At 44.5% G+C, this 15,623-nt stretch overlaps 1 protein-coding gene across 2 annotated transcripts in view; it reads right to left on the reverse strand.

The window, feature by feature from the left end:
* The window catches only part of TKTL1 (transketolase like 1), a 32,277-nt gene extending 21,695 nt beyond the window's left edge, over window positions 1-10,582 (reverse strand). Inside the window, exons 1-7 of one of the 2 annotated variants that reach the window (XM_037821479.1) lie at window positions 10,452-10,546; window positions 9,831-9,833; window positions 9,203-9,299; window positions 6,836-6,933; window positions 5,364-5,555; window positions 5,151-5,278; window positions 3,272-3,465 (exon numbers count right to left, since the gene is read on the reverse strand). In XM_037821479.1, coding sequence (XP_037677407.1) covers window positions 3,272-3,465; window positions 5,151-5,278; window positions 5,364-5,555; window positions 6,836-6,933; window positions 9,203-9,299; window positions 9,831-9,833; window positions 10,452-10,507 — 768 coding nt within the window. In that variant the 5' untranslated portion in view covers window positions 10,508-10,546. Of the gene's footprint in view, window positions 1-3,271; window positions 3,466-5,150; window positions 5,279-5,363; window positions 5,556-6,835; window positions 6,934-9,202; window positions 9,321-9,830; window positions 9,834-10,451 lie in introns of both variants that reach the window. The other variant, XM_037821478.1, reaches the window with a different exon arrangement.
* Between the last annotated feature and the right edge of the window lie 5,041 nt (window positions 10,583-15,623).

Below are 15,623 nucleotides of genomic sequence, written 5' to 3' on the forward strand. Positions count from 1 at the left end.
TCCAGTAATTTGCAGTTGGTTCTCTTGAGTTTTCCGGATATACGACAGTCTCGCCTGCAAACAGCGATACGTTTACCTTCTGCTCATCAGCCTGGATTCCTTTATTCTCTCCTATTTAACCATCCTGGCTAGAACTTCCAGAGCAATGCTGAATATCTCTGCCTGTTTAATGAGAATGCTTTTTTTAAAAAATTCAATTTTATTGAGATATTACATACCATACAATCATCCAAACTGTACAATCAATTGTTCACAGTACCATCATATAGTTGTGCATTCATCACCCCAATCTATTTTTTGAACATTTTCCCTGTACTAGAAAAAATAAACGTAAAAAAGAACACCCAAATCACCCCCCCACCCTATTTTTTCGTTTAGTTTTTGTCCCCATTTTTCTACTCATCCATCCACACACTGGATAAAGGGAATGTGATCCACAAGGCTTTCACAGTCACACCATCACCCCTTGTAAGCTACATTGCTATACAATCATCTTCAAGAGTCAAGGCTATTGGGTTGCAGTTTGATAGTTTCAGGTGTTTACTTCTAGCTATTCCAATGCATTAAAACCTACAAAGGGTTATCTATACAGTGCATAAGAATGCCCTCCAGAGTGACCTCTTGACTCCATTTGGAATCTCTCAGCCACTGAAACTTTATTTCGTTTCATTTCGCATCCCCCTTTTGGTCAAGAAGATGGTCTCCATCTGACAATGAGAATGCTTTTACCATTAGGTATGAATAGCTGGAATGGCTCCACGATTAAGAGATCTAGCTCTAGGCTTGAAGAAATACCTTCCCAAACCTATTTTGTTTTACTAAGAGTTTTATTTTTTAAAAAAGAAATGAATGCGGAATTTTATGAACCGCTTTTGTTTAGCATCTATCAAAATGCTCATGTTTTCCCCGGCTCCTCTGACCTAATAAAGTGATGAATTCTGTTAGTAAGTTCCCTAATACCACTCAATCTCTGCATTACTGATCTGAACTTCATTGAGTCAGAAATATACTTCTTCTAATGTACTAAGGGAGGTGAGACTGGCTAATGTTTTATTGAGAATTTTCACATTAATATTCACAAGTGAAGCTGGTCTGTACTCTTTCCCTTTGGGCTTGCTTTGTCATGTTTTGGCTTCAAAAAAAGAACTGGGATGCTTTTGTCTTTGAAGGAAAGTGTTGTCATAACACTAGCTGGATACAAGCTTAGAAACAGATGCCTCAGAATCTAAATTCTAGCGATAGCACACTAATATATATCAAAATGTCCAGGTTTCAACAAAAAAATCATAAAACATACAAAGAAACAGGTAGCAATGACCCAGGCAAAGGAGAAAATTAGAGCATTAGAAACCATCCGTGAGGATGAACAGACCTGGGACATTCCAGACAAAGACTGGTCAAAAATTTCTCGAACTTGATAAGTGGATACATGGGTGAATATCCTTGTTTTTAGGAAATGGACATGGCAGCGTTAAATGTTTAGGGAGCAGGATGTGTACACCCTACACTGAAGTGTTCAGAAAACGAATAGAGGGATAGAGGGATGGAGGGATGGAAGGATGGAAGGATGGAGGGATGGAGGAATGGAGGGATGGAGGGATGGAGAGAGAGATGGACTGATAGACTGTCGGAGAGAGAGAGAGAATGATATGGCAAAGGTGGCAAAATGTTAGAATTGGTGGATCTGGGTATCTGGAGGCAGAGGCTGCTGTTGGAGTGCTCTGTATGGGGTTTGTATTATTTTTGTAACTGTCCTGTAAGTTGGAAAGTATTTCAAAATAAAATGCTTAAAATAAAAAAAAAATGTCACTCTTGTAACTGGGTGAGGTGTTGGGGCTTTGGAGGTATAGCACTTTGATAGTTTTCTCAATTTTCTTCCATAGCTATCGATCTATTTGACTTTTCTGTATCTTTCATAAGTCAATCTAAATGTTTTATGTATTCCTATAAAATGGTATTTTTTTTTTTACAGGTTTTCATACCAATTAGCACAGAATTTTATATTTTTCTCATAATTCTTTGAATGCCCTCCGCATCTGTGGTTATCTTTTTTCTAGTAACTAACTTTATATATTTATGGCTTGTTTCTCCTTGAGGCTAGCTAATGGTTTATCTACTATATTAGAAATTCAGAGGCCCAGCTCTTAGATTTCCATATTAACACAACATTTTGGGTTTGAATTTATTGATTTTTTGATGAATTGGCCTACTTCCTTAACTCATTAATATTTTTCCTCTTCATAAAATATATATACTTCTTTTTAAAATATGAAAAGTCCCTATAATTCCACCTTCCAGAGATCAACACTTACTTTGGTATAGGATAAACCTCTACGAGTGGCATTCCTAGCTCAAATGGGGTGAACAGTTAAAATGCTTACACATATTGCCAAAGTGCCCTTTGTAAAAAAAAATGTACCATAATACATTAATATGTGATTTTCCCTTATTAACTCTTTATTCTCCTTCCTAATTTATTTTCTAATTTCTCAAGTTGACTGTGCATTTGTTTTTTTTTTTTTTCGGTTGTTTTTATTCTTCCTTTTTCATTCCTGAAAGTATTTAAAGCCATAAAATTTTCTTCTGCTTACTCATGTAATTTAACCCACATTACCAGACTAAGAAAACACAAGCAACACTCGCAATTTCCCCAGATAAATAAAGAGAAGAAATAAGGGTCAGAAAATAATTCCTTCCTCACAGGTTCACAGCTTTGTTTCCCGTATGTCCCGAAGGCTCAGCCTATTCCAGCTCTGCCATAATATGCAGAGAAGACAGAGTATAAAAATGGTAACCCAAAACTTAAAAGGCTTTCTATTCAGGGTTTCATGCTTAATCTGATCCCCTTTTTAAGAACTGATTTCTGATGAACTTGCCTGCTTCCTTATAGTCCACAGAGGAAGTTCAAAAGACCAGCCCAAGCTTTTGTTAGAATAGGCCCAGTGCCTTGGCAGTAGAATGCACAGTCAATTTTAAGGCCATGAACTAAAGTTAGGAAAGAACAGGGTAGCAGGTGCTAATAAGTGACGAACTGAACAGTAAGAAAATTTAGACTTGAGTATGGGCAAAAGTAGAGAGTAAATATTAGAGATAGTAAGAGAGAAGGTAAATCCATCTTTGTGGCTTATGACAGTTAAATGTCATACTGGCTACTATCTGTCCATCCCTGGGGACCAGAATACACAAAAACTCCTGTGTGTTTGGGAAGAAAATTTGAAATCAAAGCAGTCAATATACATGATTTATTCAATCATCTACCTTTACTGCCTACCTTGTCGCCAACTTTGTAAGTAGTTGGAGAAGTCATTTCTATGTTCGTGATGTTGACGGGAGGTGAGTCTTCAACAGGGGGTTTCGGTATGAGCTCCTTGGTGGTCAGTATCTGGCTCTCAATCAATTTGATAATTGCATCTGCTCTTTCTCTCGGCATTGGCCTTCCATGCCAGTTTTCTGCATCCTCAACGTCTACAACCAAACACATAATAGTTATTCATTCAACAAGTATTCAATAGGCACCCGTTAGGTCATCAGGAAGCCATCCTAATGCAAAGATGTCAGCCTAGGACACAAGGAGGGACAGGAACAGATGAGGCTGCAGAGACAGGCCTGGACTGATCAATGCAAGGGTGTCTAGGTCCCATAATGTGTTTGGGTTTGAGCCTGAGCAAGACGGGCAACCAATGGAAGGTTTTGAGTCGGGGGAGTGACTGGTCGGACTGATAGTTTAGAAAGATCACCAGAACATCAGGTTGCAGACTGGATCGGACAGACATGAGCTGTGCCTGGAAAGGCCATTTAAGAAGCTGTTGTAGTTAGGGAGAGGTGACGGAGGACTGGGCAGTAGAGAGGGAGAGGAAGTTTCTGCCAGAAGCAAATTGGCAGAGTTTGTCATCTCCTGAGCCGGGGGTCCTAGCATCAGATTGTATTTGGGGTGGGGTGGGGTGGGATTATGTTTACTGAGGCCTGTTGAGTTTGAGATGCCTGGATGAATACTCACGATAAAATCTGGCAAGGGGAGTGGAATGGAAGTGGGAGTTCAAGGGGACAGCCGGCCTCTAACAGTTCCATCTGCTGAGAAGAGCTTATTGGTGGACAGCAAATTCTGTGATGCTGCAACCTCACTGAACTCCTCTGGGTATATTTAAAAGAGTGATATTGCTGTCTCATTCTAAAATGTCATTGTTTAAAAGACACCAGGAATTGTATCCTTTATGACTCTTTAAACTTGAGACGAACGCTTTCAGATGGCATATCTAAAATGAGCGTGGAGTTGCAGTCTTTCAAAACTCCCAGCCCCCAGTTCTGCCGCGCCCTTCCCCAGAGGCGACCCTTTATGAGTCTGGTGTCTTTTTCCAGACAGTCCGTGCACAGGCCAGCATGGGTGCATACACACCCTTACTTAGGTATCTGCCTGTACGCCGGGTGGCACACTTTTCCCGCTGGCCTTGCCATCTGCACCTGGCCCTTTCTGACTCCATACTGACCGTGGAGGATTCCCTATCAGCCCTCTGCTAACGGCCACTGAAGGACTATCCTAGCAACTCTTTGGTGTAGGTCGAGAATCACCGTTCATTTGCTGGGGGTTGGGGCTCCTCCTTCTACTCTAACAAGACATGTCATGCAGTAAGGGTTTGAGGGAACAATTGGTTGGTGTCTCTCCAGCCCCCACCCCCACCCCGCTAGTGCTTCCATGCAGGCCCCGCATCATCAGGGTTAAGGCCTGGGGACCGGGAGCTGGCCATCTGCCCCTCCAGGAAGTAACATTTCTGAGACCAACATCGGGATCATGCTATTTTCTTGCTGCGAGTCTTGCCAAGTGCCCCAGCCCCGAACAGCTTTTCCACCTCTGAGAAACTGTCTCTTCCCGAGGGCTGAGCCAGCCATTCTAGTTCTGCCTTGGGACCTGCTTCTCACAGGCACTGATCACCCTGTACTGAAATCACTGCTCTATCTCCCCCACCAGACTTCAGGACTTGGGGGCTGGATTCTAGCCGAACTGGAACCCTGTATTCCTGGATCTCGCATGTATGACAGGCATGATAATTGTTCACTGGGTAGCCTGCCTGGCCACTCTAAGCCTTCTTCCACACATTCTGTCATGGAGACAGATGTTTTAAATAACCCAAACCGGGAAAGAAACGCTTGCTTACTTGGAATCCTCCGGCCCTTGAAGGTCTTGGCAACTATAGCCGTGGGCTTGTTCTTCACCTGAGCTGCTTGCCAGAACACTTGGCACAAGGCCTCCACGTCATGGCCATCCACGACAAAAGTATTCCACCTGTCAGCCAGAAGAGAAGGCCTAGTTACAAGAGACGAAGAGGGGACGGGGCAGGAAGAAGATGATGCAATGGGAACCCGGTTACCCAAAGGCTTCGCAGCGCATCCGACAGGTTTCTGGGAAGTACTTCGGGGGCATGGTGCCACTCTTTCCCCAGCAGTTCACGTTGAAGATTGCCACGAGGTTGTCCAGATTGTAGTGGGACGCGAAGGCCAAAGCCTCCCAGATGGAGCCTTCTGAGGTCTCGCCATCTCCCATAAGGCAGAAGACCCGATAGCTAGAGTAAGCCAAGGGAGGTTTAGGACTCTGCTTAGGGCTCACAGGGGCCAGTCAAGCACATAGAATTCATGGAGAGAAACAAAAAGAGAAGCTGCTTCAGATCATCGTGTTCCTAAGACTGTTTTCAGAGTCAACTCTGCCCAATACCAACAGCTGAGGAACTGTAGCTCAGTACTCATGAGATGGACTTCGCCTTGGGATAACCTTTGAATTCTCATTGGGAAGGCTATTTTTGTGTTTTTCTGCCACTTCTCTGGGGTCAAAAACAAGAGGAGAGGAGGGGAACAAGAAAAAAACAACTCCCTTATGTACCCAAAACAACATTTAGATATGCACGTTTTCCTGGTAAGTTCCATTGTAAAGCATCACTGCCTTCTATTTCTGATCTGATACAATTTATTTACAATAATCATAACAATTTGCCTTAGCAGCATATGTTCTGTTGTAAATGGCAAACTCCTCTGCAGCAGAAATGACAACGGGAACCATTTATACCAATAAAACACAACCCAGGCCCCACAAAAATGCTGGAAGATTCTTTTTTCTTTTTAAGTTATTAACCACAAGGACAGGGACCAAGAGAGGCAACCATAGATGACAATTTTCAACAGACTTCTGGAAAGTGGAAATTAAGTAGGGCAGGGTAACGGGCTCAGCTGTGGAGGAAGTCAAAAGGGAGGGCTCCCAAGGGTGCCGGCTAGAAGTCTTTTAACACTGGGTGGCCGGGTCCCCTCAGGGCTCCTCCCTCACCCTGTGAAGCCAGGTCACTGCCCCACCCTCCTCTGCTTGGGCCCTGGAGACACCCAATCCTGGAGCCCCTCAGCACCCTCCCCTGCCTGCCTCCCACGTCAGCAGCCAGACACATTCCCCTGTAAGAAAGAGACCAAACTGCTCGTCTCCAGAATAGTGGAACCACCCCAGAAAAAGAGACCTTCAAATATTGACTAACCAGGGGTGCCCCAATGAAAGGGCGAACTTGCCACCTGATCACTCTACGGTGAAACACACAGAACATGTTTCTCTTAGAAAAGACAATAGTCTTAAAAAAAAAAAAAAAAAAAAAAAAACCTGGTTTTTATAGTGTAGGCAGCATTGAGAACCCAACCAGACATGCTAGAATGGTCTCAGGAAACGTGATTTCCATACCATGTGAATACCTGGGTAACCAGTGATTGGGTAAAACAATTGCTGCCTTCCCAAACTAATAAACCAAAAATAAACCCAAGTGCTTGTGTGTGTGAGAGGACGACTTAAGTGGCTTCTACTCTAATGTCTCACCTGGCCTTGTCAAAATACCTGCCAGTATAAGCCATTCCACAGGCAGTGCCCAGTTCTTGCCCAAGCGAGCCTGTGAGCACTTCAACAAACGACAGCCTCTGTAAGAGAGGAAAGAGCAAATGAACCCCAGTAGTGGCGTAGGTTCCAGGCATGGGGCCAACCCCCGGTGCCCTGTGCAGGCTACTCCTCATCCTGATGTCCCCGTACCACAGGAAGGATGCGGCCCCTCCGCTGGGTGATTTCCTCTACACCTCACCTACCTACGCCCAATGCTTGTGATCAAGCCTGAGGCCCAGCCTTGGCGATACCAAGAGGAGGGCTTCTTGTCTTTGTTTCAGTACAAAGTGTGCTTTGAGAAACGAGTGCATAAAAAGGCCTTTGGTTATGTCAGGCCTGCTTTGGTGGAGAAAACAAACAAGTTTATTAAACAAAACCAAAGGCCTGGCGCCACTTATGGAAAGGTGAGGGGTTGGTGGGGATCACCAGTCCCCACCCACGCCTGCTGTGGAGGGAAGCCTTTGGCAAGGAGCAACGGGCGGCTCTAAAGGAATGAGACCGCCTCAGGGGCAAGGGCGACCCTGGGCTCCCCCCTGGCCTGTAGTTCCCAGGGTGAGACGAGTACTGGGCCGACAGGAACGCTCGTGGGCCAAGCCAGCCTCGGGAGCTCTTGTCGGGAAGGTTAGGAAGTCTGTTTCCCTCCACGGTGGGCGGCTCTGAATGCTGGTTATCGATCAGTCTGGCTAGCTTTCCTTTTTTTAAACCAGAGATCCAACAGCCGTATTTCGTTAGTATACCGTATTTTTTTTCAATTTTTATTTTGAAGAAAATTCAAACTTATGGGAAAGTTGTAAGAACAATACTAAATATATATATGTGTGTGCTATATATGTATATATATGTATGGGTGTATATATATGTGTGTGTATATGTGTCTGTGTGCATATATACACACACACATATATACATATAGGCGCTAGGGTATTAGAATAGCTAGAAGGAAATAACTGAATGGTAGAACTGTAACCCAGAACATTCTTTGAAATTGCTCTATAGATACTTGTTAAATTGTGCTTTGAAAGTTATCACCTTTCTGTATATATCTTATATTTCACAATAAGGAAATAACTGAAACTGTGGAATTGTAACCCAGAACATTCTTTGAAATCACCTATATAACTACTTCTTACATTATACTTTAAAAGTTATCATCTTTCTGAATATATATTATATATCACAATAGGGAAATAACTGAAATTGTGGAACTGTAAAAACCTCCAACATTCTTTGAAATTTACTAACTAAAAAAAAAAAATGAACTTCCACGTAACTTCCACTCAGATTCACCAACCGTTACTAATAGATAATTGCTTCATATTCCCCTCTCTCTCCATTCCCAAATTTTATTTATTTATTTATTTATTTATTTTTGCCAATCCTTTTGAGATTACGTTTTGGACACCAAGATGGGTTGCAGTTACCACCCCCAGGTACTTCAGCCATACCAGAATATTGACTGCCTTTAAACAAATTCCTGCTGCCTAATTTCTGTTTGTACCCATTGCTCTACAAGCTAAGTTTTTGAAGAGTGCCAAACCAGCGGCTCGTTTTCTCAGATTGTCCCCACTTTTGGAGTTCCTTTTCTTGTTTGTCTCTCAGTGCCATAAAGGACCTGGTATTGCATTCCATTTAATGAAACGGTACCAGGTCAAATTCACAGAGAAGTAGTGGAGAACACTGCCTTACAGGCGTCGGGCAGCCAACCAAATTTTCTTCCAGCTCAGCAAGGTAGATTCACTGATGCTGTCCGCCTCTGCCCAGGTAGCACAGGGGACAGGCACAGCATGGCCCTCTAGGTGGAGTGGGCAGAGCACCAGCAGTGGAAAGGAAGGGCAGCTGGCAGCCAAGGGCCACCGCTCCTGGCATGCAAGCCATGCGGCTTCGAGCAGCCCTCACTAACATGCCCTTTAGAGGGTCCACACGCTAAGAAAGAAGAACCAAACCATAAAGGGAGCCGACTTCAGGCCATGTGGCAGTTTTCCAAAATGAGCTCCAGCAGTGAGCGTCTGTGGTTAAAAGGGGAAATTTTGGGTTGCATATATTAGTAGAATAAAAAAAATTAAAAAAAAAAACACCTTAGGATTGTACAACACAAATAGAGAACCCTAATATAAACTGTGGACTATAGTTAATAGCACAATTGTAATAAAATTCTTTCATTGGTTGTAACAAATGTACCAGACTAATACAAGACACTAATAGAGAAAGTATAAAGGGACTCTATTTTTTGTGTGATTTTTCTGTAAACCTACAATTTCATTAATAAAAATTAAAAAAAAAAAAAAAAGCCAGTGTCTGACTACCACTCACCCTGGAGAGGATGAAGCGGTCGTTGTGCACGTTCTCAGGATTCGACTGCTTGTACCTCATCGTGTGGAAGAAGAGCACGGACATGACCTCGGCGGCACTGTAGCATGACGAGGGGTGCCTGGGAGGCAGACAAGGCACGGAACATTTGTCACAGGCCGGTGACTCCCAAGGGAGACGGCCGGCAGCACCAGGGGCAGAGCCTGCCAGGCCCACGGTCTCCGCAGCCTGGGAAGAATCCAGTTCAAGGAAAGGGGACCCCAGACCACCGCCACCCCAGCTCCAGGATCCAAAGGCTGCTTTAAAACCCAGGAACCTCGCAACCTCTCACCCTGACTAGCGCGAGAGGTCCTCCTTCTGCCCGCGAGAATTAGAACTTCCCGCGAGAATCCCAATCAGCTCCCTCAAATGTTCTTTCTAGAAATTTCTCATGATCCAGTAACTCGAGGCCCTCACTGAATGTCCCAACGACGGACACCCTTAAAAATCAGCCTGCCCAGGAGGCCGGCCAGTCCCTCCGTCGTTAAAAAGGGGGAACGGGGGGAAGGGGGGAAACGGGGGCAACCCACCCCACTAGAGCCCTGCCCCCAGTCAGAAGAGTAAGATCTGAGGTCCCCTCCCGCCTACGAACGATCTCCTTTCCAATTTCCTAAATTAGAAAACAGGCTTATACCTTTCGAGTCGCTCATGTCCCCTAAGTGGGTAATTTGGACTAAAAAACCTTTACGGAGGGCCCTTGAGGGACGGCTAGCCTCCCGCTAGTAATTTCGAAAGTGAAGGATGCAAAACAGAAGGCATAAAGCATTTCGAAAATTGCCAGATTTTGAAATTAATACGATAGGCCGGACTCCGGGCCAAAAGCGGCCGGCAGACGACGAACGGGACGAACCGGGGCCGCCTAGGCGCCAATTTTTCACTCGCCGCCCGCCGCTTTCTCCTCAACCCTGTTTCTCTCGCCCTCACTGCCGGGGCTGAGGGCAGCGAACGGCATCCCTGGCGTCGAGCGCCACCGCGGACCAGGGCAGCGTCGTGTCTCGGGAAACCGCAGACGACGCGCCGGACGACCCCGAGGGACGCCGCCTGCCCTCCCGCGTCCGCTTCTGGGGTCTCCTCTGCTCCCAGGGAGGCCCCGGGGGTCCACCCCCCCCCCACCACAACCGCTGTCCAGCCCGGCCCCGCGGCCTCAGGGAGCAATGGCGTCCGCGACCCCTCGCCCCCTCACGGCTTCAGGCCGCCATCCCGGGCCCCTTACCCGGGGCTGCTGATGTAGGTGGCCCGGATGGAGTGGATGCGCAGGCGGTTGGCCATGTCCCGCAGAGCCTGCAGGGTCTTCACGTCGGGCCTCGCCTCCTCGTCAGCCGCGGTTCCCGCTGCCTCCGCCATGGCTGCGCTCACAGCCCAGTCAGCTCGGAAAATGCCGCCGGCGTTCTCGCGCCCACACGTGACCTCCTCAGTGCCCCGGCGTCGCCCCACCTCCTCCCGCCGCGCATGCGCCCCTGCGCCGCGCTGGGACAGCCGCGTGGGGGCGGCGGCCCGCCCTGGTGCATGTGCTCGCAGCCGCGAAGCCTCCGCTCGATGGCGGGTTCAGTCAGAGAGCTCGCCGCGCGTGGTATGTGTTGCCGCAAAAACAAAAAGGGCCGTGAGGAATTTCATTGTGCTGAGGGAAGACACCCCCTGTCCTGTGCTGAGGGAAGACCCACCCCCCGTGCTGAGGGAAGACATCCCCCCACCCCCCGTATGTTGACGGAAGAAGCCCCCGCCGTGCTGAGGGGTGACCCCCCCCCCGGGCTGAGGGAAGACCACCTCCTGTGCTGACGGGCAGCCCCTCCCTCTACACCCTGCAGCGCTTCCCGGTGGTGGGGGCAGGGCCGGGCCCAGAAGCAGCTGCTCCTCTGAGGTGGCATCAGCCCGAGTGGCAGCTCCGCAAGCATAGCGCCCAGCCCGAAGGCGCCCCTGTCACTGCCGACCCGGCCGGCACGCTCTGACAGTTCTTGCTGCCCACCCGGACGTCGTCTCTCGAGGGTCTGCCCGACTTCCAGTCTCGGCTCCTGGGCACGGTAAGTTCAGCCCCCCTGGATGCCCCAAAGCGCTGCATCTTTATTCCTAAATCCCAACTTCCTGGGTGGGAACTTCGCTAAGGGTCACCTGCATCAGGCACTGTTCTAGATTCTGGGGAGACCGCAGTGAACCAAAGAAAGGCCTGCCTTCGTGGAGCTTATATCCTTGTTCTTGTATTTGCAGGCGCGGAGTTGGGGGGGGTGTATTTGAGCATGTGGAGGGCGATAGGAAGATGCTGTGATGTTATTTGGCTGGTCTTATGCCCAGGCCATCTTCCGGTCTTTAAAGAGGACTCTCTTAGAAGAACTTCTGAATCCGAAAGTCATTATTTTCCAAGATGATACTTAATTCATTCACTTCACTGGCATCCCACAAGCTCTTGGTCCAGGCAGTCCTCAAAGGAATGGGGGTCTGAGACCCTCAAGGTGGAGTTGCTGGCCAGGTTCTGTCCAACCAATGGATCCGCATGATGCCAGATTAGGTGTTGTCACCGGTTCTGGAGGGGAAATTGCCATCAGTCCTTCAAAACCCAGTGGTTCCCAAGAAAGATCAGATCTTACTAGCAGTTCATCCCCCTTTTATCCTCAAAACAGTGGGGAAAGTTGGAGGCCTCAAAAAGGGGAAGAGGCTGCCAAATAATCCCAGAGGCATTGCTAGAATTGTAGGTTTGGTGAAGGACGCAGGATCCTGAAAATCGAAACCGTGTCCTGCCGCAGCCACCTCCTAACTTTCACAGGATTCTAGGGAGGAAAATACCCAGAGTGCAATAGGCCATAATGAACATCCTTGAAATCGTACCTTTGTAAACATATATGTGTATTTCTGCAGAATAGTTTCCTAGAAATGAAACTGCTGAGTTAAAGGGTATGTGCATTTAACATTTTGATAGATACCACTTAATTGCTCATAAGAGAAAGAACTGATTTATATTCACACCTGCAGAGTATGTGAGTGTTTGTTTCCCTGCATCCTCATCAACACTGAGTATTGTTAGTCTTTTTAATTTTGGGCGTGTTGATGGATAAGAAAATAGTATTTACTCATTGCTTTGATTTACATTTCCCTGATTACCTTGAAGTTGTGTATTTTTCATATGTTTACTGCTCTTCATATTTTATCCTTTGTGAATGATCTATTACTGTCTTTTACTGTTTTTATATTGGATTATTTTTAGGTCACTAATTGGTGGGAATTCTTTATATATTACGCTAATTAGCCCTTTATCTATTAGAGATATTGCAGATATGTTTTCTGAATCTGTTGCTTGTTTTTAACTTGATGGGTTTTTTTCTATATGGTTTAAAAAGTGAGTAAAATATGTAAATCTTTTCCTTTATGGCATTTTGGTTTGAGTCTTGCTGAGGAGAGTCTTCTCCACCAGGTTATAAAAACATTTCCTATTATATCATTCTAATACTTTTGTAGTTTTGCTGTTTAGGTTTAGTTCTTGATTCTCTCTGGACTTTTGTTGTATATAATGAAAGGGTAGCACTCTAACTTAATTTTTTTTTTTCAAACAGCCCATTTTCCCCAGACCATATTTAGAATACTTTATCTTTCTCTCACTGTTTCAAAATACCCTGTCACATAAACTGGATTCCAATATCAGTCTGGTTTGGGATTCCATTCTGTTGCATCCACCTAGATGTATACATTAATACAAGGCTGTTTCATTATCGTAGCTTTAGAATACATTTATAAATTTGGTAGGGCAAATTTCATGCCATCCCATTATTCTTTTTCAGAACTTTCTTAGCTCTTTTGCGTTTTCTCTTCCACATGAATTTTGGAATCAGCTAATTTAAGAGCCATAAGACATTCCCATTGAGTTTTTAGTTGGAACCTTGTGCCAGTTTGAATGTATTGTGTCCCCCAAATGCCACTGTCTTTGTAGTTTTGTGGGGCAGAAGTTTTTGTGCTGGTTGGATTTGCTTGGAATGTGCCCCACCCAGCTGTGGGAGATGATTCTGATGAGCTGTTCCCATGGAGGTGTGGCCCCGCCCATTCTGGGTGGGCCTTGATCGGTGGAGCTATATAAATGAGCTGACTTGGGGGGAGGAAACGGAGTGCAGCTGGGAGTGATGTTTTGAAGAGGAACAAGCTTGCTAGAGAGGAGCGTCCTGGGAGAAAGCCGTTTTGAGGCCAGAACTTTGGAGCAGACGCCAGCTGCCTTCCTAGCTAGCAGAGGTTTTCCGGACGCTATTGGCCATCCTCCGGTGAAGGTACCCGATTGCTGAGGTGTTACCTTGGACACTTTGTGGCCTTAAGACTGTAACTGTGTAGGGAAATAAACCCCCGTTTTATAAAAGCCTATCCATCTCTGGTGTTTTGCATTCTGCAGCATTAGCAAACTAGAACAAACCTCATGAGTTTGTAGGTTAATATGTGGACGGCTGATTGTTTTGCTATAATGGGTCTTCTCATCAAGAATGCAGTATGTAGTCATTAATATTGCATCTTATTGGCATACTATTTTTTTGCATTGCTTTGTTTATTTTATTCTTTTCTTTAGTGCAATTTTATTGAGATATATTCATGTACCATACAAACCATCCAAAGTATACAATCAATGACTCACAGTATTGGCATACTATTTTATGTTTTCTATTTACCCTGATATCTTTTTTCTTTCTGTCCCTCTTTTACTTTCTTTTTTGGGGGATTAAGGTCCTTTTTTTTTTTTTTCCCTTGGTTCTTTGGATGCTACATACCTGATTTCCATTCTTCTACGGCTTACCTTTAATTTTTTCATCAACATAGTTAAATATTTTCCTCTCAATTCCTAGTTTTATATTGTACCCATAAAATCCCCACTAAAAAAAGTCTTTGGCAAATTTTTACTTCCCATTTCTCACTTCCCTTTTTAAGAATTGTTTAGTTTTTATGTTTTTCAATTGTATACATGAACATAGTTTAAAACGTGAATCAGCAAACTTTTTCCGTAAAGGGCCTCACATACTAAATATTTTAAGCCTCACGATCTCTCACAAATACTCAACTCTGCCGTAGACAATGCATAAATGAATGAGCGTGACTGTGTTCCAATGAACTTTTATTAATGGATGCCAATTTTTTTTCCTTTTGCACATTTAATAGTGGTTACTACATGCCATCTGCAAACAAGAAGTTTCATTTTTCTCCCCAAGTTTTCTTTTTCTTTCCTCTCTGACTTATTATACCATGTAAGTCCACCATTATGTCTATCTAATATGGAAGCTATGAGAGAAGACAACTTTTCTTGGTTTCTATTTAGGGTAAAGCAATGTCTCAATATTTCGTAAAATATAAGGTTTATGTTGAGAACAGAAATACTTCTTGTGTCCCCTTTTTTGTAGGAAAAATTCAGCAATCTTTAAAAGTATGAAATTAGCTAAAAGTTTTCATATATCCATGCTCTGGATCATAATTTTTACAAAATTAATGTCAAGGACTGGATTCTCACATCCGGACCATCATGATGGCATTTTCTTTGGGTCCTGTGGATTTTAGAATCTATTACCTCTTTGTTTATTAAGATGATTATTTCAGTGGGTTCTGATACACCCTAATGAGCCATTAGTAAGGGGAAATGGGAATTGGATGCTAAAATTTGAATTTTGTATCATTTTAATGTTTCACAAAATATTATTCTTCAGTTGAATTTTTCCAACCATTTAAAAAATTAAAAAAAATTTTTGAAAAGGCTTAAACCATTTTAAATGTTTTTTAAAAATGTAAAAGCCATTTTAAAATGCAAAAAAGATGTAGTGCTTTTGTACAGCTCACCGTAGTTGGCCAACCCCTGGTTCAAATAATTTAAAGGTTTGACAGGGCTTATTGTAAAAACCAGCAATCCCTGGCCTCTAACTGTCTCATTGCCCATGCCCCAGAATCAACAACTTCCAACCCTTTTAGCTGCTTCTTTTGGTATTTACTTCCAATTCTCTAATCTGATGTAGTGCTATTTTTTATATATGTATTGTATATAAATATATTAGGAATTATCTATTGACCTCTCACAGCAAAAGATGATGATGTAGCTTTCTTTCATCTGCCTCCATCAAGCAACATCTACCCCCCCCCCATTCCTATTGCTATGATTACTTCCCCTTTCTCTCCCAACCTTTTGTTTTTCTGGAGGTTGCATTTGCCTCTCTTTTGGCTTGGGTCCCCCATTTAATGGAGCACACCTTTCTCTCTCCTTTAGATTTCTCCCTTGTTTAAGTGGTGCACTTTCTCTAGCACCTTCCAGAGAAGGAATGCATAGGAGGCAAACTATTTGAGTCCTTTCATGTCAGAAAATGTCTTTAGTCTAACCTCCCAGTTGACAATATGGGTTTAGAGTTCTAGGTTGGAAAATCATTTTTCCCTCAGAAATTTGAAGGTG

This window comes from Choloepus didactylus, chromosome X, assembly GCF_015220235.1.
Source record: "Choloepus didactylus isolate mChoDid1 chromosome X, mChoDid1.pri, whole genome shotgun sequence".
Classification (NCBI taxonomy): Eukaryota; Metazoa; Chordata; class Mammalia; order Pilosa; family Megalonychidae; genus Choloepus; species Choloepus didactylus.